The 26796-nt window shown below is 40.1% G+C and overlaps 2 protein-coding genes and 1 long non-coding RNA gene across 3 annotated transcripts in view; 1 reads left to right on the forward strand and 2 right to left on the reverse strand.

Annotated features, from left to right (window-relative positions):
* Positions 1–841, reverse strand: part of LRRC72 (leucine rich repeat containing 72) — a 53096-nt gene extending 52255 nt beyond the window's left edge. The window contains exon 1 of the mRNA XM_028845991.2: positions 623–841. Coding sequence (XP_028701824.1) covers positions 623–712 — 90 coding nt within the window. The 5' untranslated portion in view covers positions 713–841. The remainder of the gene's footprint in view (positions 1–622) is intronic.
* SOSTDC1 (sclerostin domain containing 1) overlaps positions 1–26796 on the forward strand; it is a 73082-nt gene that overhangs the window by 2714 nt on the left and 43572 nt on the right.
* LOC106997510 (uncharacterized) overlaps positions 15606–26796 on the reverse strand; it is a 97977-nt gene continuing 86786 nt past the window's right edge. The window contains exon 4 of the long non-coding RNA XR_013415435.1: positions 15606–15742. This is a non-coding gene — a long non-coding RNA (uncharacterized LOC106997510). The remainder of the gene's footprint in view (positions 15743–26796) is intronic.

A 26796-nucleotide genomic window follows, 5' to 3' on the forward strand; every position in this document is an offset into this window, starting at 1 on the left:
TTGCAGATGAGTCAGAGAACTCCAGAAAGCCTTGCTAGGTCTCACCTGGCACAATTCTGAGATTCTTTTTCCCCACCCAAATATCCAAATATTCTTTTAATCATTATTTTAACTGCTCTGGACTCTGCTTGTAGGGATCATCAAATAACGTTTCCTCTTCAAGGTGTCGATTTGCACTTGCCGGGAACAATATATTAGGGATACACACCCACACCCACACCCACACACCCCTGTTGGAGAATCAAGACTGCAAAATTTACTTAATCTCCGTTTCACTTAATCTACAAACCACCATAATTATATACGCAGCAGATGCTGAGTGGTAAAAGGTCAGTGTAAATCTATTAGTGTGGATCGGAAAGTTCTCAAACCCCACCCAGGAGATTAGGGACCTCTAGCCCAGGCAGAGTTGCTGAGGGGGCTTTGCCACCGCTAAACGCTGTTCACATTCCAATTTTGTGCTGGACTCCTTGTTCTCCTTTTATGTTGACCAATTAATTTGAAATCTGACCTATCTCCATCTTTAGGATACGGAAATTCCCTTCCAAAGTCAGTATCTGCCTGGAGTCCTCAGGCAGGGGGCCAGAGGGGCTGATGGCTTGAGAAGGCAGGTGCCGCTTACCCGGCGACTGCTCTGTAGGGCAGTTTCGGACGCCCTCCGTAGGCTCCAGCATCGCAAGGCACGGGGAACGGGGTTCGGGTCCCAGGACATCAGGACACACGGGCCGCCGGCAGCAGCGGTGATTAATCCGGCCTCGCCCGCGGGTGGCACCGAAAAGAGACTTGGCTTGGCGCGCAGCTCATTGTTCTGTTACCAACAGTTACCGCATTCCCGTTGACTAAAAGCCAGTCCACACTGGGAAATATTTGAAGCCAAACGCTGACTTCTGTGACGTTTGCGCGTGTGATTCTGCAACACCCACGCTTGCGCCTCGGACACACGCTTGTTATCTCTGCTTGTGGTGATGCGTGTGGTAGATGCCGGAGAGAGGGGGTCAGCTATGTCCGGGACCAGGAGGAGGTCAGAGCGCCTCAACAGCAGTCACCCAGTAATCATCACTTTGATTCGAGATTTGAATATCAGGAAATTTAGGTTTCTGAAAATTAGACGTGTGTATGGACCACTGGCCTCATGTACAGGGTGGGGGTGACGAGGTGCCCTGCAGAGTCACTGTGGATCTTGACGCAAAAGGAAAAAAGCCAGTACTACTGATCGTGTCTCTATTTAAAAGCTTGACATTTTGTTCATTATGCATGTTATTTGCATACATTTTGATTTTTCTTTTTTTAAATGTTGCATTAAGATAATTATTTTGAGGCCGGGCACGGTGGCTCACGCCTGTAATCCCAGTGTTTTGGGAGGCTGAAGCAGGTGGATTGCCTGAGGTCAGGAGTTCCAGACCAGCCTGGCCAATATGGAGAAACCCTGTCTCTATTTAAAAAAAATACAAAAGTTAACCGGGCATGGTGGCATGCGCCTGTAATCCCAGCTACTTGGGAGGCTGAAGCAGGAGAATAGTTTGAACCTGGAGGGCAGAGGTTGCAGTGAGACAAGATCAGACCATTGCACTCCAGCCTGGGTGACAGAGGGACACTCTGTCTCAAAAAAAAAAAAAAAAAAAAAAAAAAAAAATTCACTTTGAATGCTGAATTTTTGGTTTTATGGTGCTTCTTACATCCAGATCCAAGGCCACTGCCTTAATTGCCTCACCATAGACCCAGACCTGGGATGAAGATGGGGGTGGTAGTATTAAGGCTCCGGAAGAGTCCAGGTGCACAGAAAAATGGAAGGAACTCTCTACTGACTTTATTGGCTAAGAACAAGTGCATATTGTTTCAGTAGCTGAGAAATCTTTTCTCTGACAGGAAATGGATAAATTGAGCCACTATTTGGCCAATCTTTTCAACCTCGTTTTTTGTTTTTGTTTTTTGAAGTTGCTGTCTCCTGTAACTGTATTGGAACCTCTAGCATAGATTATCTTGTGATTTTATTTATATGAGCCTTGTTCCCTCTAGCTTGGGTAACTTTGGAGGCAGGATCCTGCTTAAGACATCTCTCTCTTCTGCCAGAGCCTAACATACTGCGCTTAATTAATGTTGACTGGATTAAATGAATTGGTTTCTTGGCTCCCAATTTGAACCTGAAATCTAGGAATCAAATGTAGCTTTCTGAAATGGGTCAAGCTACTTGCGTTAAAAAAAAATGCTGGTGTTGAAATGAAACATTAAAAAATGTCTCAGTGGGGAAATGAAGCACACATTGTTTCAGTAGTTCTAATATGTATTTGGGGCTGAGGTGGGGGTTAAAGCTCTCCAAGTTATTGTGGAGGGATTAATCATCTAAGAACTATTGTTTAAGTAGTTTCTATCCTAGAAATAAAACTCAAATGAGAGAAATGGTCCACTGAGGAGGCATATATAATAATTCGTTGGCTCATGTTTGCTGTTGATGTGTGTTATAGCATTGCAGATATTATTCATGAATGTGCTACAAGAAAAAAAGGAAATGAACAATACTTGTTCAGTTTTCTACATTACACAAATGTGACTTAATAACCATATGCAAAATAGTTTTAAGGAGCATCTTGCAGATGTAAACTAGTCGCCAGTTAATTTCTACTAAAATCACATCAAAAATTTTTATTCTTTATTTTTTCAGCGTTTTACCTCATATTAAAAAGGTAATTTTAAAAAAAACCCTATTCTTAGGAAAGGAACTCAAGACTCACTTATTATAAGATCTCAATGTGTTCCTTCTTAAAGAAGAAATTAACTCATCATGAAGGCTAAAATAAAGCAAATTTAATTATGGAAGGTCAAGGATGGAGGTTAATGAAGGCACTTTTTGGATAAAAGCTCCTTCCCAGACATTCTCACTTTGGTGACATGAAATTTTTACAAAAGAATTATTCCCAGCAGAGTGAACAGAGAGAACTTTTACCTCCATGGGGTGGGATTATAGCCTGAGGAATCTAGCCTGGAATTTTTAAAATTCATGTAAAATATGCATTCTTCTTTACAATCAATCTTGTTTTAATATAAAAATAAAGCAGTTCCCCTAACTCGCCTCAAATCTTTGTGTAATATTTACATTGAAGCAAGACACCCTGTGTTGATCCTGTGGCTTTACCTCCCTGGCTTGCTGCCATTGCCCGCAGGGGTATGCATACCCCAGTTTGAAAGCTCCATCATATCATGTATATGGATTTGGATAAGAAGAAGGAACCCTCTGCTCCAAGTCAGGGCATGTGGGATTTCGTCTCAGCTCTAACATTAACTACTTGTTGGCCACCTTCAAATCACTTAATGTCTCTGGGCCTCAGTTTCTTCAACAGTAAAAGCTGGAAGTTCAGTTCAAAAAATTTATTATTTAATTCACTCTCCTAGACAGGTAGTGTGTATTGTTTACAGAGTAAAAGATTCTCGTATTGATATAGAATAGGTTTTTAAGAACAAGTTTTCAGTGAAAAATATGTGAGAAAAAAATATGCATGTGATGGCTATCGTTAAAGCTACATAATTTTAAAACTTTCTAATTTTGTCTTGAATAATTCCAGTTATCAATCTAGATATTGTTTTGTTAAGTGACTGAAAAATATGTATTGGGTAAAATGATCATTATCACTCATTTTCTACTGGGTGAAATGAGCATAGAATAAACAATATATCGGCCACAATCAATATACATATTCTTATATCACATGTATAAAAAGATATATCTGGCCAGGCACAGTGGCTCACGACTATACTCCCAGCACTTTGGGAAGCCAAGGCAGGAGAATCACTTGAGGCCAGGAGTTCAAAGCTGTGGTGAGCTGTGATCACACACTTTACTCCAGCTTGGGCAACAGAGTGAGACCCCATCTCTAAAAAAATAATAAATATTCAAAATTTATAAAATACATGTTTTTATGATAGTCAACGACCAGGTTATCAAAATTTTCATTGTTATAAGTTTAGGTAAAATAACATCCCATTGTAATTGATAGCTACCATTCTTCTTTTTTTGTTTACATAAAATGCAAGTAACAATGGAATATTGGGGGAAAATTTTCCAGGAGTCTCCCCTGTTACTGCACATAAGCAAAGGCACTAACTGCTTTGGTAAGGACTACACTTTCAAGGATATTTGTACAGCAAATAGCCTTTTAAGATACAGTGTCTATTACAGCTTTGGTAGATATAGTGTCCACTTTCAGAGCAAAGAGTAGGTGTTTGTTTGTTTATTTATTTACTTATTTATTTATTTTTACTGAGCAGTGTAATAAAGATAATGTCTCCCTCACTTATTATAAAGATAATCTCAGGCAGCTTACAGCCCAGTATAAAAGGTCTGGCTTCCTTAAGTTCAAATTTCCTCTTCTGTAACACAACCCACTCTATGTGCCCATATCACCTGACCCATTTCACATTGCCCTCTGGAAATTGTGGGTAGAACTGGTGGAAATACTAATATTCTATCTATGCTGTTACCATGAGTAATAAGCTATCCTTTGTCTCTAAGCCAGAAGTATCATCTTTTGCCAGCATCTGTGAAACTGTGATAGGCTAACTTTTGCTTCTGTGTATATAGGTGGATTTTCAATGAGATTAAACCATGTAATTTGTTCTTCTTCATCCTTCATTTTTCTCTTTACCATCTCATCAAACTCCATCTTTTCAAGTAAGTGTACATAGAATTACGAAATTGAATTGTGGCATTATGTTTCATTGTAATGTATCTTACAGTTCATTTACTTATTACTCTATTGATGAACATATATGTTGTCCAGATTTTTGCTGCAACAAACAATGTTGTAACACATGTCTTTGCATACCTGGATTACTATTCCAGTAGCTGAAATTCCCTCATGAGACTATTGGATCATATATGATAATGCCCCTTTCTGGATAGGGTATCTTTCTCTATTGGATATCAATTTTGTTGAACTTTGCCAATCTAATTGGAGAAATTTTTAATCTCAATGTTTTGGTTTATATTTATTTAGGGAAGTTTACGATCTTTCCAAAAACTTATTGGTCATTTGTATTTTTTTTTCTGTGAATGGTCTTTTCATATTCATTGCTTAACTTTTAACATCCAAATGCCAATGAATAAAGCCCTGCAAGCTGGATCTATAGAGTGTTTGCCATTTATTTCTTGAAGTCATCAATGGGTAGCTTCAAGTCACCTTGCAGCATCCTACAAAGCTGTCTTCTCTTGCCCTCCTCTTCCTGCCTAATGCCTGCTGCCCTTCAGACTATTGAAATAAACTTCATTTCTCTAAGCCCAAGTTTCCTTTGCTAGTCTCTAGGGTCCATGCCCAGGATGCTATCACCTGATGTTCTAAGTATCAACTTTTTTGTTTTTGAGTTATTAGGGTGGTGGTGGGTTTTGAGCTGATAGGAGAAACACTGTCTTACTCCAAACCCATGTAACACTTTGCCATCAAGGTTCTGAAGAAGCACTGCTCACGTGCAGTTTTTCTTAAGCTCTTTCAGGAAAGCAGCCACTTCCACTTCTTCCATATGCACCTCCTCTCTTTCAAAATTTGCACACAATCTTCCAAATACCTACCTGTATAGGAACACAAAGTGGGTCAGATTTGTAAACATTCCTACACTGTCTGGAAAAGCTAGATGCTTCTAGACACAACTTCAGCTTAACTAAAATGATAATAATAATGATAATAATAATAATAATAATAATTTTCAATTCCAAACCAGTACAGCTTCAGTGTGATTTCATATTTCCTCCCAAGAATAATGGGTCCCCATGTCTAAGCTCTGTCTGTCCTCATAAACAGCCACCATTTGCTTATCCCTTGTGCCCCTAGGGGAGCACATGCCCGTCATTTCAGGGTAGAGTGTGAAAAAGATGAGGGGGTAAGATCTCCAGTGGGAACTCCTTCTCCAGTGAGGAGGGCCAGAGCAGCCCTTCTAAATCATGGAGTCAAGGACAGAAGCCTCTAGCCTGAAATTAGAGATGGAACAGAATGCAAAAGTCAGATAACTTATGGAAGTTAACTTCCATTATGCTGGAAACCACTGAAAGTACTAACCCTTTCCTCACTTTGCTTAATTTAGACTTGGTGATAATAAATGACAATTATTCTCTGCCTAAACTGACAGAGAAGTCTTGTGAATGTTAGCAGGAATGCCACATATTATCACACATATGATACAACAGTCAGGCATTTGCAGCATAAATACTCTGGAAATATATAGATACATGCATGCATAAATATATATGTGTGTGTGCACACACATGCATTTGTGTGTATTTAAATATGAGTGTATGTATGAGTGGTATGCATATACATGACCATATACACACATACGTGCATACATGCGCACACCCTCAACAATGCCCTCAGTAGTCTCTGCCTCCTGATTTTCACATTCCTGTCTGATCCCTTTTTCTTGCATGTGGGCGGGATTCTGTTCACATCTAGTGGGCAGAATACAAAGGACAGGATATCACTTCTGAGATTAGGTGATAAAAACACTGTGGTTTCTATCTTGAGCACCTTCTCTCTTGCTCTCTAGCCCACTGTGAGGAAAACCAGCTGCCATGTTGTAAGCTGACCTACAGGGAGACCCACATGGCAAGGTATTGAAGTCTGTGGCCAACAGCCAAAGAAGGCTTGAGGCTTGTCAACAGTCAGGTGAGGCAGCTTGGAAGTGGATCCCCCCAAAGGGAACCTTGAGATAACCACAGTATTGCCCTGGATTGCAGCCTGATGGGGGACTGACTGGAGGCACCCAGCCTAGCAACCCCCAAAGTCCTGACATTCAGAAAGGAGGATAATAAATACTGGTTGTTTTCAGCAGCTACGTTTTGAGATAATTTGCTATGTAGATATCTATGTCGTATATTATTAGTTATTATACATATATGCTATGTAAATTGAAATTACAAATATACGTAAGACCCGAAAAAGACATCTCTCGGGTCAAGCTCAGCTTTTCTCAAAATAATCCTTATCCTTGCCAGTCTATGTAGTAAAAATTTGACAAAATTTTGTACCCAACACTTCCTGGGTTACTATTTAAATCTAGAAAGACAGATTTACTCTTGGAATGTCATCTGCATGCAGCCTCCTATTCAAACGTAAAAATAAATAATTTTTTTTGACATAAGAGATAATTTAGCAAATATTTTTAATGTTAAGTAATCTAAGTTGAATGTTGACTTAAAAAATCATTCGCCAGAATGTATACTATTACCAAGTCAATAGATATTTTTCTCAAAATAATAGATGCTGGAAAGGTTGTGGAGAAAAAGGAGTACTTACACACTGTTGATGGGAGTGTAAATTAGTTCAACCATTGTGGAAGACAGTGTGGTGATTCCTCAAACAGCTAAAAACAGAACTACCATTTGACCCAGCAATCCCATGACTGGATATATACCAGAGAAATAGAAACCATTCTATCACAAAGACACCTGCATGTGAATGTTCATTGCAGCACAATTCACAATAGCAAAGACATGGAGTCAACCTAGATGCCATTCAGTGATAGACTGGATAAAGAAAATGTGGTACATATATACCATGGAATACTATGCAGCCATAAAAAAGAAAGAGATCATGTCTTTTGTCAGAACACGGATAGAGCTGGAAGCCATTATTCTTAGCAAACTAACACAGGAACAGAAAACCAAACACCACACGTTCTCACTTATAAATGGGAGCTAAATGATAACTCATGAACACAAAGAAGGGAACAACAGACACTGGGGCCTACTTCAGGATGGAGAGTAGGAGGAGGGAGAGTAGTACACAAAAAAATAACTATTGGGTACTAGGTTTTGTACCTGGGTGACAAAATAATCTGTACAACAAACCCCCATGACACAGGTTTACCAATATAACAAACCTGCACTAAAATAAAAGTTAAAACGATAACATATTTTTCTTACCTGTTTATGAAAAGCTTTGCAAATGTGCTACATACTTAAAAAACATGGGGGCAGTGTAAAGCACAATCATTACATGAAATAAATTAATTTTTCTTGAGGTCACACAGCTAGTCAGGCTATCTCCAGATATTCCCTCCTTAATGATTCTTCACAGGACTTTATTACTTTCTTTCTGGATTATCTTTATTTTTTTTAAATTTAGATAGTTTTTGGGGTGTAAGTGGTTTTGGGTTACATTGGTGAATTGTACAGCAGTGAAGTCTGAGATTTTAGTGCATCTGTCACCCAAGTAGTATACATAGTATTCAACATGTAGTTTTTCTTATCCCATACCTCCCTCCCACCCTCTCTCTTCTGAATCTCCAAAGTTCATGATACCACTCCGTATGCCTTTGCGTACCCATAGCTTAGCTCCCACTTATGAGAACATATGCTATTTGGTTTTCCATTCCTGAGTTAGTTCACTTAGAATAATGACCTTCAGCTTCATCCAAGTTGCTGTGAAATACATTATTTCATTCTTTTTTCTTTATGGCTGAGTAGTATTCCATGGTATATATATACCACATTTTCTTTATCCACTCATTGATCAATGAGCATTTAGGCTGGTTTCATATCTTTGCAATTATGAACTGTGCTGCAATAAACATACACGTGCAGATGTCTTTTTGATATGACTCCTTTTTCTTTGCATAGACACCCAGTAGTGGGATTTGCTGGGTTGAATGGTAGATCTGCTTTCAGTAGTAGGTTATCTTGAGTTGGGGGTAGCTTATTTTCTGGAGCTCATTGCCTTTTATTCCTGTTCCAGGTCCCTTATTCAAAATCTTTGCATATCAATCATATTTTGCTACTTTTCTTTAATTCCCTAAAAGCCATGACTTCTAGATTTTCTATCAGCATATACTCTCACCAGAAGTTGAACCACTACAGGCAGAAAAAGAAAGTTCCCTTAACAATGTTTCTAACCAATGTAATATTTAAAGCTTCCCAATATAAGTATTTTTAAAGGTTATATTTTTCAAAGTCACAACGATGATTCTTCCTGTTTACTCTCATAGAATAGATTGTCATGGGATAAACAGTGGTCTCCAGCTTCTATTTTTCCAAATAAATAAGTAGAACATGGTCTTGGGATTATACTACTAAAGGTTAATTTTCTTAAAAAGAAAAAAGAAAGATTTCCATCTGCTAAAGGTTTGTGTCAGTATTCAGACTGAGGTAGAAACGGAAGCACCAGGTTTCACATTAGGATGACTCTGGTTGTGCTCCTGTAGGTTTGAAGTGGGCCCACCCACCCTTCTATGAGAGACACTGACTGTTTTGAACATAGATTGGATTGGCTGGGTTGTTTAGAATTGAGGATTCCAAAAAGAAAAAAAGAGTCTGGGAAAGAACTACTGGCTTTGTCATGAATGTTCGCCCCATCACTGATGTGAGTCCACTGGGAAGTCTTCCTCACTTAGGGTTCAGTCTATCATTTCCTGTCTCAGTGTTATTAATTTGTTCTGAGTTATTTTGACTCATTTTGATTATCCTGATAAATGAATTATTTGACTCATTTACTTGGTTATTTTGTCATTTAACCAAGTAAAGGTAATGTGTTTTCTCCTAATAAAAAAAAATATTGGGGTATTATTTGTGAACACATGGGTTTCACTATCTATTAACGTATGAATTTCTCTGATTCCTTTTAACTTAAGCATTTGAATATACTGGGATTTTCTTCTCCATACTCCCATAATTTTTAAGGTGAATTTCAGAAAGAAGAATCACCTTGGAAGTCATTTTCTTTGTTGTCCTGGAATTGTTTTGCAGGTGATCTCTGTTAGCAGTGGCATTCAGGATTCTTGGTAGCAGAGTCTTTGTTGCTCTCATCTACAAGCTACAGTGGCAGGAAGAGACTCCCAAACCAGTTTCAGGAAGCCTGGGTCACCATGTGTGGCCAGACGTGGACCATCAAGTGATTTAAAGTGTTCTAACTATATGAAGAAACTATTTTAGGTAATCTGGCACCCTTCATTTATTATTGATTTAGCCAGGCAGGCAGTAAAATTGACTGAGTTCCTACCATAAACCACACACTCTGCCAGGAACTGGGGGATGTGAATAAGACAGTCTCTAAGGAATGACCATTAGGAAGCAAATAGCCTGAGTACCCACAGCTTTAAACCTACCTTAATTGTATTTGGTCTGTTTGATAAGACTGGCAATCAAATGGATTATTAAAGACGTTACTCTTACTTCCTTAGAGCCTGAAGTGTTTCAATTGCCTTCATACATAATTCCAAACTATCTTCCTTACCACATTAACTGAGTGCTCTTTGTGGCCTTTATTCCGCTGCTACTTCTTATTAATGATGTTTTCATTACCACCTTTGCACACAAAGCAAATAGTAGAGTAAAGTTCAATAATCATGTTAATTAGAGGCAGTACATGTTGGAAAGCAGTTCAAAAGAAATCTTTTTCATAAAAAATGCAAAGGTATTGAGAGATTTTAGCAGAGCAAGTTCAAGGCTTCTAAAGTTTTAGAAAATAATTTTTGTGTCATGAATTCATTTGTAGTTATAACAAAGAAAGAAAATCTGTTTTCATACTTGCCAAGAACTTGGCAATTTTCCATAAATTTGGATAGGCAAGATAGATTCGCAGTGAATGCAGGCTCTATCCAATTATTTACCATTTATCTAGTGATCTGAATAATTCAGGAAGAAGTAGAAATGAAGTTAAAGGCCACCAGATCACCTACAACTTGTGTAGGTGATGACTGTGGGTGGCTTTTGTTGGAATGCATATTAAAAGTGGGCAGAGGGATAAAGAAAGAGAGTGAGAGACAGAGAATAGAACAAAAATGAAGAGAAGGAAGAGAAAGAGAGAAGAAGAAAAAAGGAAAAGGAAGAGAAGAGACAGAGTGAAGAAAAGAAATGAGAGAAGATAAGAGAAAGGATGAGAAGAGAAGGGGAGGGAAGAGAAAGGAAGTTTAATATAAAGAAGCAGGTGCGAAGGAAAGGAAGGAGAGAAATAAAAAGAGTGGTTAGGAATTATGCTGCCTTTTGATCCTCCTCATCTTTTGAAAAGAGAATGTCGTTTTTGGGGACACTGTTTCATTCTCAATTCTGTGTCCCAGTTAGGCTGACAAATATAATTTGCTGTACTCCTGGCGTTAAGGGTAGGCATGCAACCTTTGCCAGTCTAAGCAGAACAATTCTCCTTCCCCAGGTTTTTCAAATTGGAACTAAGGAGAAAGGAGCAGTATTATTTGCAGTGAAGCTGTGTGGCATAAGGCCTAAAATTAATATCATGTGTTGTTTTGACATGTGAAACAGAGAGGACCTCAAATGGCCTAATTGCAAGTTCCTCTTCCTGTTCTGCTCTTATATTCTGTTGCCTATCCCTGAGTAGCAGGTTCTGCTTCCTGTCTGTATGAATTTACCTATTCTGGGCATTTTATATTAGTGTGATTATACAATATATGAGCTTTTATGCCTCTTTTCTTTCGTTTGACAAGATATTTTTGAGGTTCACATACATTGTAGCACGTATCAGTACTTCATTCCTTTTTATGACTGAATAATATTCCATTGTATGAGTATGTCAGATTTTGTTAATCTGCTCATCAGTTGTGAACATTTGGGTTGTTTCTACCTTTCGCCTATTATGAATAGTGCTGCTAAGTACATTTGTTTACAAGTCTTCATTTCAATACCTATTTTCCATTCTTTTGGGTATATATCTAAGAAACTGTTGAGTTGTATGCTAATTTTATGTTTAGCTTTTTGAGGAGTCCCCAAACACTTTTCTACAGTGACGGCAACATTTTACAATCTCACCAGCAACGTATGAAGGCTCTAACTTCTCAGTTCCTCACCAACACTCATGGGAGTTTCAATTTGCATTTCTCTAGGGACTGATGGCATTGAGCATCTTTTCATTTGTTGGCCATTTACAAATCTCCCTTGGAGAAATGTCTATTCAAGACAATTACCCATTTTTTAGTTGAGTTGTCCTTTACTTGTTGAGTTGGAAATGTGCTTTATCTATTCTCAATGGTAGACCCTTATCAGATATGTGATTTGCAAATACTTTCTTACAATCTATGGGCTGCTTTACAACCTAATGATTTCATACAGACTGTTTCTACTCTTTCTCTAATTAATGCTAATTCGAATTTATTCTATATGTATTAAGTATTCATTTTTCTATCTTATCCATATAATGAGAGGATTTGTTAATGAGCCAATAAGAATAGGAACTACATGGCCCACCTCCCAGTCACAGTTTCTGGTCTAAAGGTGGGGACTGAAGTGGACCATAAAACTTGAGTCACAACTCTTGGTCAACCATACAAACTAGGCCAGTTAAAATCCTTCCCTAAAATGTTTCCATTGTCTTATCATTAAGCATGAGTCTTCCAGGTTCATTAGTGCATGAGCCTAGAAGCTGCCATCAGCCATGCATCTTCCAACATAGAAAGCAGATGGACAGTAGAAGAAAACTAAACTAATGCAGAGAGCAAGAGAAGATCAATTCTAATAGTATTTGAGTCCTTCGTTCTAGTTAGCTCCACACCTGTGTTTACTGTAGTTTGGTTATGCAGGTCAATATACTACCCTTTGGGTTTAAGCTGGTTTGCATTAGATTTTTCTACTTTAAATCAAGAGTCTGACCAAGTCTGTGATGTGGTAACATTATCTTGCGGAAGTAGCTTGCAATATGATTGCATTTTCAAATTTACATGTCATTTCTTGGGTCTATATTCTGCCCATATTGATTCTAATTTTTGTTGTAATACTTGCCCAGAGCTTGCATTTTTTGACCTTTTCTGTCGTATTAAGGACTAATCGGAAAATGGAAGTTATTTCTGGTGGAATTTTTTTTCCTCGTTCTCTCTTTTTAAAAATTTTCATTAAAATTGTTGGACAACTGCCAAAAACTTGAAGAACAGCTGCATTTTGTGAATTAATTAAATGTCATAGCCCTGTTTTCAGTTTCTATCAGTAACTGGAATGATATAAAAAGGCCATTTATTGAAAAGAATGTGTTGTGTAATTTAATGTATGCTAGCTGTAGGTGGTCTAAAAATATTTTACTGCATTCCTACTTTTACTCATAAACTTTTAACATACTGTCAGTAAAGTGTGAATACCATTAGACAAAAGGAAGTCAACTAAGACCTTTACATGGCATTATTTTAAATAATCCTTTCTGCGTTTTCTAAATCAGATTGTATAGTTAGCTAATCCACTTACCTATTGTAATATTAGGTGGTGAAAAATATCATGCATCCTGTCTTTGCTGTAATGACACACATTCCTCTTCAATTTCCTTTTGTTGACTTTTGTTATAATTTGTATCATAGCTTTAGTAACTAGCATGTCTCTTGGGGGAAGAAAATCCCTTATTTCCGATCTTTGTCGTTTACAAATTAATGGCTCAAAGAATTACATGTGCATTTCCATAATTGTTTGTCTTGGTGTGGTCCACAATGAAAATTATTTCCACTATCAAATTTATGCTGCTCTCTGACATAATCTCTTGGTATTTTTATGTTTTCTCTAAAAGTTCAAGAATTGTCTGTCGGAAGTCCTTTGACAAGAAAATTTACCAAGAACATTATTAGATTGGTAAACTTGACAGTTTCTTTGCTAAGAAATTCTAGCTTCCCCAGCTTAAATTCTTCTTACCCTACAGCTATTTTTTTAAATCTTGCCTCATTTTTTCATATATTATTCTTATTTGAACAAAATTATTTTCATTAACTTAATTTTGGTACTTAGATATGGATCACACCTAAACTATATAGCTATGGTAGTAACAAGTTTATGCTTTGCATTAATTATGGACATTTAAGAAACTTCATTGGCCGGGCTAACGCCTGTAATCCCAGCACTTTGGGAGGCCGAGGTGGGCAGATTAAGAGGTCAGGAATTCGAGACCAGTCTGGCCAACATAATGAAACCCCGTCTCTTCTAAAAATACAAAAAAACAAAAACAACAACAACAACAACAAAAAATTAGCTGGGTGTGGTGGCCTGCGCCTGTAATCCTAGCTACTCGGGAGGCTGAGGCAGGCGAATTGCTTGAACCCGGGAGGCGGTTGCTGTGAGCCGAGCCAAGATCGCGCCACCGCACACCAGCCCAGGCAACAGTGCAAGACTCCATCTCAAAAAAAAAAAAAAAAAAAAAAAAAAGAAAGAGAAAAACTTCCTGTAAGCCAGTCCCGGTGGCTCACACCTATAATCCCAGCACTTTGGGAGGCTGAGGTCGGTGGATCACCTGAAGATCAGGAGTTTGAGACCAAAGACAATTGCTTGAACCCGGAAGGTGGAGGTTGCAGTGAGCCGAGATTGTGCCACTGCACTGCAGCCTGGGTGACAGAACAAGACTCTGTTTCAAAAAAAAAAAAAAAAAAAAAAAGAAAGGAAACTTTATTTAACCAGTGGAATGACCCTGAGGCTCTTGTCTGTAGTCCCACATGAGACCCAATGGGAAATCGTAAAGCTGGGCTATGGCTTTCTCCCGGTTAAGAGGAAGCTTCCGGCCGGGCGCGGTGGCTCAAGCCTGTAATCCCAGCACTTTGGGAGGCCGAGACGGGCGGATCACGAGGTCAGGAGATCGAGACCATCCTGGTTAACACGGTGAAACCCCGTCTCTACTAAAAAATACAAAAAATTAGCCGGGCGCGGTGGTGGGCGCCTGTAGTCCCAGCTACTCGGGAGGCTGAGGCAGGAGAATGGCGCGAACCTGGGAGGCGGAGCTTGCAGTGAGCTGAGATCCGGCCCCTGCACTCCAGCCCGGGCGACAGAGCGAGACTCTGTCTCAAAAAAAAACAAAAACAAAACAAAAACAAGAGGAAGCTTCCAACCTCCTATTTCTACACTGTTTATCTATAAATAATCTTACCTGTTGTTTCCAATAACCCAGAATATAAGTCTCTCCTATTTACCATGTGCAGAGCTGCTAGCAGACTCACTGGCAATGATACCCTAACTTTGGAGTAAAGGTATTGTTACCTATTAAAATGTTTTTATTACAATATCAGAACACCAAGATCTACTTGTTTAAATAAAAAAGGAGTGTCTTGCCGGGAGCAGTGGCTCACGCCTGTAATCCCAGCACTTTGGGAGGCCGAGGCGGGCAGATCATGAGGTCAGGAGGTCGAGACCATCCTGGCTAACAAAGTGAAACCCCGTCTCTACTAAAATACAAAAAATTAGCCAGGAGTGGTGGCGGGCGCCTGTAGTCCCAGCTACTTGGGAGGCTGGGGCAGGAGAATGGCGTGAACCCGGGAGGCGGAGCTTGCAGTGAGCCGAGGTTGCACCACTGCACTCCAGCCTGGGCAACGGTGTGAGGCTCCATCTCAAAAAAAAAGGAGTGTCTTGCCTCCATTAGCAAGAAGTTTAAAGGGAGAGCAGTTTTAGGTTCCATACAATCAGGGCCAGAGCTCTAAATCTCTGCTATTAATAGTTTTAAATCCCACACTCCTCTAAGTTGGCTTTCTTTTCAGGTTGCCTTTCCCCATCACGACATAGCCATAACAGTTCCAGGATTCACATACTGACGTGTCACTCTTGAGAGAAAGTAGAGGGCCTACATTCCATGGTCCCCTTCTTAGGAGAGTCTGGGCTGTTAAAACCAAATACCATACACCTGGTGGATTATGAACAATAAAATTTTATTTCCCACAGTTTTGGAGGCTGGAAGTCCGAGATCAGGGTACCAACGTGATTGGGTTCTTGTGACAGTCCTCTTGTGGGTTGCAGATGGCCATCTTCTTGTTGGATCCTCACATGGTGGAGAACAGAGAGAGTGCTCTCATGTCTCTTCTGAGAACCCTGAAAAGTTGAGACAGGTCTCAGTTAATTTAGAAAGTTTATTCTGCCAACGTTGAGGACGAGCCCGTGACACAGCCTCGGGAAGTCCTGACGGTATGTGCCCATGGTAGTCAGGGCACAGCTTGGTTTCATACATTTAGTGAGACATGAGACATCAATCGATATATGTAAGAAGTACATTGGTTTGGTCTGGAAAGGTGGGACAACTTGCAGCAAAGGCAGGAAGTCTCGAAGCCCAGAGGGAGCTTCCAGGTCACAGAGAGGTGATACACAAATGCCTCCATTCTTTTGAGTTTCTGATGAACCTTTCCAAAGGAGGCAAATCGGATAAGCATCTACCTCAGTGAGCAGAAGAGTGACTTTGAATAGAATGGGAGGCAGGTTTGCCCTAAGCAGTTCCCAGCTGGAGTTTTCCTTAGTGATTTTGGGAGCCCAAGATATTTTCCTTTCACACTTCTTGTAAGAGCACTAATCCCATTCATAAAGGCTCCACCCTCATGACCTAATTATCTTCCAGAGACTCCACTTCCTAATGCCATTGTGTTAGGAGTTAGGATTTCAACATATGCAATTTGGGGGGACACAAATATCCAGCTCATCCCAACTACCTAGAGCGTGGAGTAATGTGAGCCCACAAAGGTTAGCTATCTCTCTTCCCACACCCAGCATGGACCCTGCTTAGTGGTCATCACAGTGCCGTTGAGGTGTGTTCACCCCACTCTAAAGGGATGTTTGAAATCAGATGACAGCACTATACTTTATTATTATTTTTTAATTAATTAAGGCATGGTGTCTTGCGCTTGTGATCCCGGCTCTTTGGAGGGCTGAGAGTATCCCCTTCTCATGGATACTCTCCCTACCTTTCTTGGGCTCAAACTTTTTACAACAATTCTGCCCCTGCATGAATACCCACACCCGTCTCTCCCTGTGCCTGTTTAACTTGCATTGCTAGTGTCAGGCCTCTGAGGCCAAGCCAAGCCATCGCATCCCCTGTGACTTGCACGTATATGCCCAGATGGCCTGAAGTAACTGAAGAATCACAAAAGAAGTGCAAATGCCCTGCCCTGCCTTAACTGATGACATTCCACCACGAAAGAAGTGAAAATGGCCGGTCCTTGCCTTAAGCGATGACATTATCTTGTGCCTGGCTCATCCTGGCTCAAAACGCTCCCCCACTGAGCACCTTGTGACTCCCACTCCTGCCCGCCAGAGAACAACCCCGCTTTGACTGTAATTTTGCTTTACCTACCCGAATCCAATAAAACGGCTCCACACTTATCTCCCTTCGCTGACTCTCTTTTAGGACTCAGCCCGCCTGCACCCAGGTGAAATAAACAGCCATGTTGCTCACACAAAGCCTGTTTGGTGGTCTCTTCACACGGACGCGTATGACAGCTAGGACACTCCCTTCTTGGTCTATACCCCTTCCTCACCCTGCTCAGGCTCTGATACACCATGCCAGGTTCCTCTGCCAAGCTGATGCTCCCCTCATTCAGGTGGAGTCTGACAGTCCACACTTGTGTACCTGGACCTCCCTCCTCACCCTGCTGGAGCTCCTATACCACCCGCTGGGCTGCCCTGCTTCCATGTTAATGTTCTCACTTGCCTTGAACTCTTGACACTGAGCCTGGGCTCCTACTCACTTCCACTCACAGGGTTGCTCCCTACAACGTGCTGAGGCCCTGAATCCCCAATGTGGATCCACTGCACAGACATTGTCTTCACTCAGCTTGGGCTCTAGCATCTGTTCCCTTTTTCATGCCTCTGAGACAGACCACTTACCCAGCAAATCTGTTTCATTAAGAGTTAAAACCTTGCTCAGACGCGATTTTTATAGGCACCTATTTAAAGAAGCAAGCTGATATGGCAAATAGCTATGTACAAAGTAAAACAAACAAACAAACAAAAAACAAAAACAAACCTATGGGATTTTTCCACTCACAGCAAATCTAATGGGGTTGTCAGAATAGAAAGCTGTGATGGTGCATGCAGACTGTTGCCATGGTACCTAAGACAGCTAATAAATGTGGTTTTCACAAATAAATGTGTGTAGTTATTGCCCCTTTCCAACTTCCATCAGAAGTATCTGAAGTTAAAATTGTCACTTTAACTTTTATAACTGTAGTGATAGCTATCAATTGGAAAACATAAAAAATAAGAATCTGGCTCTGTTCTGCCAGAGATGAAGTTGAAACAATAGTTGCCTTTTTTAGAGTTAACGTCATGATCCTTCTGAGAAGTCCCTATAATAATTGCATTGTTCTTGCCACCAGAAGGCCACTTAGAGTGGCAATAGGCCTTTTATATTGCCGTATTATCTGCAAGATTTTCACCCTAGACTTATTTTACAGATGAGGAAACTGAAGGACAGAGAGTTAAGAAATTGGTCAAGGGTCACACAACTAGTAAGAGAGGCAGGCATTTACCCCCCCTCATTTGGCCTGGCTTCCATGCTTTTATCCTCCATACTGTGTGCTGACCCTGGGTAAAAAAACAGAAACAAAAAACCTTATTACAGGATTATCTGTAACAGGAGAAAACCAGGAGAAACTAATCATAGATGAGAAAGAAATTAATAATTCATCCTGTGGAATTGAACAGTCCCCCTGTACCTACCTGTCCACCCCAGGTAAATCCCAGACAGAGCTCAAGTCCATCGAGGATCCTCACTAGAAGGAAAAGCTCTAAGGGGTCCAAGAGGCTCAAGGGTCCCTTTTGGAGCTTCTTTTGGGGATTGACCAGCCCTCAGGCATGAATGGTCTACTTGGAACATCCTGACCTGGTTTCCGTTTAATTCCCTTCAGGAGAAGTTTAAGGAAACTCCATCATGAGCTTGGAAAGTGGCTGTTTCTGGGGTGTAGAAATGAGACAGCAGGAATGAGGCTCAGTTCTTGGTTTGGCGGGATGAGTGGCCAGGGCTAATGTGCCAGCCTTCTGCCTTTGAGTCTTGTGCATGCAACTTAATTTAAGAAGCTATGTTTTCTTTATGACCACAAGGGACGACAAACATCCAGAATGCAGAGCCCCCTAGGCAAGGCTACAAAACTAGAATTATTCCTGTGGTGATGGCTGCTTCTTTTCTTTATGACAGTCACCATATGATGTCACTTGTCATTCTGTCAGTAACATTGGGCTTCCTTGCTGGATTCAAACCACACAATGGCCAGATTCTGCCCTTGTGCAGCTCAGACTCTGGGCTCAAGATTGGGGGAAGACTCAGCTTGAACTCCAAGGGCACATCTCTCTAATTGGTCACAAGGTCCAGCAGGTAGTTGAGAGGGTCCTGGGACCTGATGAAGGGGGAAAGACCTCATGCTTAGAGTTCCCATCACTACACTCTGAGGGTGGCCGCAGGGTAGGAGAGAACACTGGGCTTCATATCCTCTCCCATGGTGGCATGGTGGTTATCCCCATCTGGTTTTATTTCTTCACAAAATCACCACCAGGTTTCAATGGTCTTGAGCATTTATCTAACTGAATCTGGCTATTTAGCAAATGTCAAAGACTTTTTGGGTAAGATTTGGTTACCTATGGAAGTTAGGACTTTGATGAAATTAAAATAAAAAAAAACTTTCATAAGGAAAATAGTCCCACTGGAATTTTGACCAGGACTGCATTCAATGTGTAGATTTAAGGAAAATTCCTATCAACATAAATGATTAAGACTTCCCATCTAGGTACAGGAGCACAAAACGTTGCTCTATTTATTGAGAATCTATCTAATAAGGCAAGTCCATCTTCTTTGTACCTCCCCTAGATTTCTTTTTACATTTCAAGGCTGACTTGGCTACTTGTGGTTAAAATGAAAGAATTTGTACTTAATCTGAATTAGGATAAGACTCCTGGAGTGATTTGAGGAAGCGGTGACAGCATCATTTGAATGTAGTTGGTAAATCATTTAGCTATAAAAATTTCTTGCTTGGCGTTTTTTTAAAATCTGAATTTTTATGTGTACATAATAGGTGTACATATTTATAGGGTACATGAGATGTTTTGGTATAGGCATGCAATGCGTAATAATCACATCCTGGAAGATGGGGTATCCATCCCCTCAAGCATTTATCCTTTGTGTTACAAACAATCCAATTATACTCTTTTAGTTATTTTTATTTCTTTTATTCTATTATTTTATTTTATTTATTTTAGACAGAGTCTTGCTCTATCTGGGCTATAGTGGAATGGTGCAATTTCGGCTCACTGCAACCTCTGCCTCCTGGTTCAAGTGATTCTCCTGCCTCAGCCTCCCAAGTAGCTGGGATTACAGGCACCTGCCACCACACCCAGCTAATTTTTTATATTTTCAGTAGAGACAGGGTTTCACCATTTTGGCCAGGCTGGTCTTGAACTCCTGACCTCAGGTAACCTACAGCCTCCCAAAGTGCTGGGATTATAGGCATGAGCCACTGCACCTGGTCTTTTAGTTATTTTTAAATGTATAATTAAATTATTATTGACTGTAGTCACCCTGTTGTGCTATCAAATACTAGGTTTTATTCATTTGTCCTATTTTTTGGTACCCATTAACTTTTCCTGCCCCTCCCTCCCTCCTCCTCCCCAACTACCCTTCCCCGCCTCTAGTACCATCTTCCTACTCTCTATCTCTATGGGTTCAATTGTTTTGATTTTTAGATCCTGCAAATAAGTGAGAAAATGTAATATTTGTCTTTCTGTGTTTAGTTTCTTTCACTTAACATAATGGCCTCCAGTTCCATCTATTTTGTTGCAAATGCCTGAATCTCATTCTTTTTTATGACTGAATAGTACTCCATTATGTATAAGTACCACATTTCCTTTATCTATTCATCTGTTTATGGACACTTCTGTTGCTTCCAGATCTTGACTATTTGAACAGCGCTGCAACAAACATGGGAGTACATATATTTCTTCAATAAATTGATTTGTTTTCTTTTGGATATATATCTAGCAGTGGGATTGCTGGGTCACGTGGTAGCTCTACTTTTGTTTTTTTGAGGAACCTGGAAACTCTTCTCCATAGTGATTGTACTAATTTACATTCCCACCAAAAGTGTACAAGTGTTCCCTTTTCTCTACATCCTTGCCAGCATTTGTTATTGCCTGACTTTTGGATAAAAGTCATTTTAACTGGGATGTGATGACATCTCATAGTAGTTTTAATTTGCATTTCTCTCACGATCAATGATGTTGAGTACCTTTTCACATGCCTGTTTGCCATTTGTATGTCTTCTTTTGGAAAATGTCTATTCAAATCTTTTGCCCATTTTAAAATCGGATTATTAGATTTTTTTTTCCTGTAGAGTTGTCTGAGCTCCTTGTATATTCTGGTTATTAATCCCATGTCTGATGGGTAGTTTGCAAATATTTCCCCCCATTCTGTGGGTTGTATTTTCACTTTGTTGATTGTTTCCTTTGCTGTGCAGGAGCATTTTAACTTGATGTGATCCCATTTGTCTACTTTTGGTTTGGTTGTCTATGCTTCTGGGGTATTGCTCAAGAAATCTTTGCCAGGCCGGTGTCCTGGAGAGTTTCCCCAATGTTTTCCTGTAGTAGTTTCATAGTTTGAGGTCTCAGATTTCATTCTTTAATCATTTGGATTTGATTTTTGTATATGGGAACAGATAGGGGTCTAATTTCATTCTTCTGCGTATGGATCTCAAGTTTTGCAGGCACCATTCATTGAAGAGACTGTTTCTTTCTCAGTGTATGTTCTTGGCACCTTTGTTGAAAATGAGTTCACTGTAGGTGTGTGGATTTGTTTCTGGGCTCTCTATTCTGTTCCATTGTTACATGGTGATTTTTAATATCATGAATAGTAAGTAGTTATTAATACTTTTAATATTAATATTAATAGAAATCATTCTGATAAATGATAACATTATGACTTGCTCTTTTCTTTTTGTCTGTGCTTACTTTTCACAAGTTTATTTACCCTAAAGTATTTGTTTGAACTCTCCTAGATTAAGTCATAGATATATATAATTTTTAAAAAGTATTGACCTCATGAAGATTACATTTTAGTGGGTAAAAAAAAGTTATACAACATGCTATATCTTTATCCATAGATGTTTCTATAAAAAGCAAGAAAAACAAAAACCTGACTTTTTCTCAATGAAGCATGGTACCATTTGAGCTGCTTGTCATATTTCTGGTCCTTCCCACTTTCTGGCACGTAGTTAAGTTGCACTTCTTTGACTCCTTCTGGTTGAGTGAGGCCAGGCGACTAGTTGTCACCAGTGAGTTGTAAATAGAAGTAAGTTGGGGCAATTCTGAGCTGGAGCATTTAAATGCCAGTGCAGGACCCTCCAGGTCATCTTTATTGCTGTGTCATGAAGCTGGACTGCATTGGAGATGGTGGCTGCTTCATCAGGCTGGGCCCCTGAGTGACTACTGAAGGGGCCCCTTCTACCTTACCTGCTCCCAATGGGCGTGGTCTGTGACTATGACATTCTGTGGTTTTGCTTCTCTGAAATTTTGTGGGGAAGGCATTACTTGTTACTGCAATATGCTTCATTTTCTTTCTTTTCTTTTTTGAGACGGTGTCTCGCTCTTGTTGCCCAGGCTGGAATGCAGTGGCGTGATCTCAGCTCACTGCAACCTCTGCCTCCTGGGTTCAAGCTTCTCCTGCCTCAGCCCCCTGAGTAGCTGAGATTACAAGTGCCTGCCACCACACCTGGCTAATTTTTGTACTTTTAGTAGAGATGGGATTTCACCATGTTGGTCAGGCTGGTCTCGATCTCCCGACCTCAGGTGATCCTCCGGCCTCGGCCTCTCAAAGTGCTAGGATTACAGGCATGAACCACCAGGCCCAACTGCTTCATTTTCTGTTGTTAGTGGGAAAAATGGCATGACTTGCGTATTGGAGTCAGCCTATGCTGACGGATACAATGTGCTTGAAAGAAAACAAAATAAACTCCCTTTCTTTAGGACTTGTGAACAGCCAGGTGCTAAATTATACTTGCACAGCACAAGTGGGCAGGTGTGGCTTTGTGCAATATTCTGTGCACTAGAATTAATTGGAGCTATCTAGTACTTGTCTCTTCTTGCCTTTTCTATTTTCCATTCCTGATCATTGATCCTCATTTCGCTGCTATAGTTCTTGTTCCTTCTCATCCAATGCTTGACATCTTCTCTTCATGTACTCCATAATACTCTAGAATTGGATCTGGCATTGACTTTCTGTTATGAACACCACATATTTCTGATTTCAGTCTTCCTATGCTCCTTTTCCACATTAAACCAAGTGCAACATAAACATTTTCCTTGCAATCAAAATAGGTCATTCAGTCCAGATGGCTTATTAATTTATTTGAATAGGCTAAGGTAATGCTACATAGTTTCAATGCATAGTAATAGACTTGCTCTATTATTTTTAGCTTTATTATTTTATTAGTAAATGGCACTTTAGATACCATATAGCCCACTCCCTCTCCCTGATTTACATGAGTAGAGACTGTTGGATTGAAGTTCAACTTAGGCAGCCAGAGGTCTGAGAGATGTTTTAGGGCAGCATTTTGTAATCTCTGCTGCACAATAAAGATAGTGAGGAGCTTCAAAAGATCCCAAAGCCCAGGCATCACCACAGCCAGTTGCAATGATATTGCTAAGGCCAGGACCTTGGCAACAGTATTTGTTAAAGTCTCATAGATGACTCTTAGGAGAGGCAGTTGAGATTGAGAATGACTCTTAGATGCGAGTTATGGGTCAGATGAAGGCAGGTAACCAAAGTAACTAGCAGCAGTCAGGCAGGAAGGAGACTGAAACCTAGGAGACAAAATTTTCCAGGTGTTCCCAGCAAGGACTAACCTGCTACAAATCTCATTGTTGACATGCATCATACTTGGGCTTAGACCCCCTTGAAGACCACCAGGTCTCTATAATTTGTGTCAGCTTCTCTTTTTCTCTTTTGCTCAAGGCACAGCATTAAAGGTACTTCTAGGCTAGCAGATATTTAAAGTCAAATCCAGGTAAATGCACTCATATTGTAAAGCCCAATAAGAAAGAAACAAAGATTGTGAAGACTCTGGAATGGAGTGTCTGGAGTTGGTAACTAGAGCAGAGACAAGAGGGAAAAATGGAAGCACACACAATCCAGCAAATAGGCTAGAAGGACCCAGCTCTTTTATTGGGGCAGAGCCATCTTCACACTGCTAGATGGTCCAAGCAGCGGAGAGATGGGAAATGGCATATGACATATTTTGATATAGAAACCAATACCTAAGCAAGTAATAAAAACAAACGTCTAACAAATTGCTTCCATATTTACTTTTTTGAATAACAGATAATAATACATTACTATATACTTAGCAAAGAATATTGTTCACTTCTGAGAAAAAAATCCAAACAGTTTAATATCTTATTAAAAAGGCACATCTTAGGGAGAAGGCAACTTGAGTTCATCTTGATGTTATACCTTGATATTATTCTTCCCAAGGCACATTGGGTGTTAGGTGTATATGTGTTATACATTAAATATGTACAAAGATGCTCCATAGGCTGGTTCAACACCCACTTTTGCACTTTCTTTCTTTGCTTTTCTCCCCCTAACCTCCCTTTTTTTTTGCTCCCACCTTCTCTTTTTTCCCCTCATTTTTTCCTTGCCTTCTGTATTTCCTAGGTTCCTTGCCTTCCCTGGCCTCTCCCACCACCAGATCAGCCCACCTGGCAGCTCTCACGCTAGGCCCTCTCCTTGATTCCACTTCATCAATACCACCTCTTCTTGCGACTTGTATCTATTCTTCAATTTCCAATCTTTGTCTCTGTTAGGAGGCTTTCCCTAAACTGTGTGACCTCATTTCCCTGCTGTCTCCATAAGACTGCCTGCGAAGCTTGAAGCTGTGGCCAGATTTCTCTGGGACTCCTTGCAGTGACCTACCCAGTGAAGCTTTGTTTAACATTCGCAAAAAATGAGTCACTGAAGCCCTCCATATTTGGGGAAAACTCCTGCTTGTCTAAGGAGACCGACATAGTAGCTGAATGCTATCTGAACTTGATATCTACGATTCCCAATGGAGAGCTTCATTATTTCTTCTTGATTTTCTAGCTTTAGATCTAATAGACCAGCTCCTTATTCTGTATGCTCTAGCTGATGACAGACTCTGTCGAGAATCTGTCTGGGCCTGATTACCTTGATGCTTCATTTTCTATATCTAGTCAGTGGGGAAAATGGCAAGGCTTTGAGTATTGGAGGTTGATGGTAGCTTCTGCATTTATTTCTTTCTGCTTCTCACCCTTTGCTGCTATGGGACCTCTTGCTTCTCTGTCTTCAGTCTGCCATTTTATCTATCCCCCCTTAAATTAAAATTCTCACCTTAATGTTAGGGTTTGAGTGGGATGGAGAAAGTACAGAACATCTCAGAATCTCTGGAGGTGAATAATAGTTTGAAAACTTTTTCATTATTATAATATTATTGTATAGTATAAAAATAAACAAACAAGCAAATCTTTCTATTTTCTTTTTGTTAAGTTATGCTCCAGTGACTTAATATTGGTTAACTGCAAAACTTTTAAGATAACTTATTTTTCTCAAAACAGGGCTAATTATACTACTGTTCAGTGAAAAATTCCTTCCTGGGTTCACATTTATTACAAAATAAATTACTGAATCCTTAATATGCGATTGAAGGAACCCCTTGACACACACACACACGCGCACATGCACACACACAGTAGGACTCCAACATAATTTTTCAACATATTCCTATGTCCCAACTTACTTTTTTAAGTAAGTACAACATATATTTTAAAGCTTAAGGAAACTTTACTTATTCTATTCTTTCTCCTCACGTGCCTTCTTTATTATCACCACTCCTGATAATATTTTTTCTATTCTTTCTTATTTTAATGCAAAAAATCTAACATATGCAAGGGCAGAGAGAATAGTATATGGCTAATCTCATTTTAGCTATCTCCATATTTTTTTCCTAGAGTATTTTAAGACAAATCCCAAATGTCATATCATTTTGCTTATAACTCTAAAAGATAAAGTTAACTAAACACTAAATACTTTTATTAATTACCTCATATAATTTAATATTTGTTTCATGCTCAAGTTTTTTCAGTTGCTTCAGTAATGTCTTTTTACAATTGGTTTGTTTCAGTCAAGATGCAAACAAGGTCCATAATTAGGATTTGGTTAATGTGTTTCTTAAGTCTCTTTTAATGTACTTCCACTTACCACCCTATCCCATTTTAATATCCTTTAGTTTTTGAATAAATCAGCTCATTGGTCCTGTATATAATGTCCTATCTTCTGCATTTGGTTGCTTGATTCCTCATTACTACTTATTATGTCCTTTTTGTCTGTGTTCTTGGTATACTGGGAGTTAGACCTATTCAGAGGCTTGATTTGGTTTCTAGCACAATTGTTTTAGAGAGGAATATTTTACAGATAGCCTTGCCTACTGCATCATTCAGAAGACCCACAATGTCTTCTGTCCTCCTTTAGTGCTATTGAAGCAGGATATTTCCCTGACCCCTTCGTGAAGGGACTAGTGAAGGGGGTACCTCATTTACTAATCCCGCAGCTCTCAAGTCCTCGTGGGAGGGAACCTGCGAGCAAATAAGGTGGGAACCGGAGTGCACAGGCGCTGGAACTGGCCGGCCACTTCGGCGCTGGCCGGGGCAAACTCCACTCACTCAGACCCGCTGCTTTCCACCCCTCCCCAGAGGGAGCACGCAGGTGAACAGCTGCCGGAGCTGGGGTGAATGCTTTTGAGCCCCGGCAAGAACACACTCGTGCTCGTGACCCCTGAAGCCCCAGAGGGAGTGGTACAGCGCTCTTTTAGTTCAGCCATCCATGGACCGCTTAAGTGTTAACAGCTCAGAGGGCCCTCTGCCTTTTTGCGTGAGGTGGCTGCCTTCCACCAGCCAGGGCAAAAGGCAAGTGTGACAGCCTTTTGCATCCACACTCGTGGTTTCCAAGTTCTTGTCCAATGTCCAGGAGAAATGAGGTCACACGAAGGATGGTAAATGCGGAGGATGTTATTGCCAATAGAGGTGGTTCTCAGCGAGAAGGGGAGCTGAAAAGTGGACAGGGAGGGAAGGCAATCATCCCCTGAAATCCAGCTATCTCTGGC

The sequence above is a fragment of the Macaca mulatta genome, chromosome 3 (assembly GCF_049350105.2).
Source record: "Macaca mulatta isolate MMU2019108-1 chromosome 3, T2T-MMU8v2.0, whole genome shotgun sequence".
Taxonomy (NCBI): domain Eukaryota; kingdom Metazoa; phylum Chordata; class Mammalia; order Primates; family Cercopithecidae; genus Macaca; species Macaca mulatta.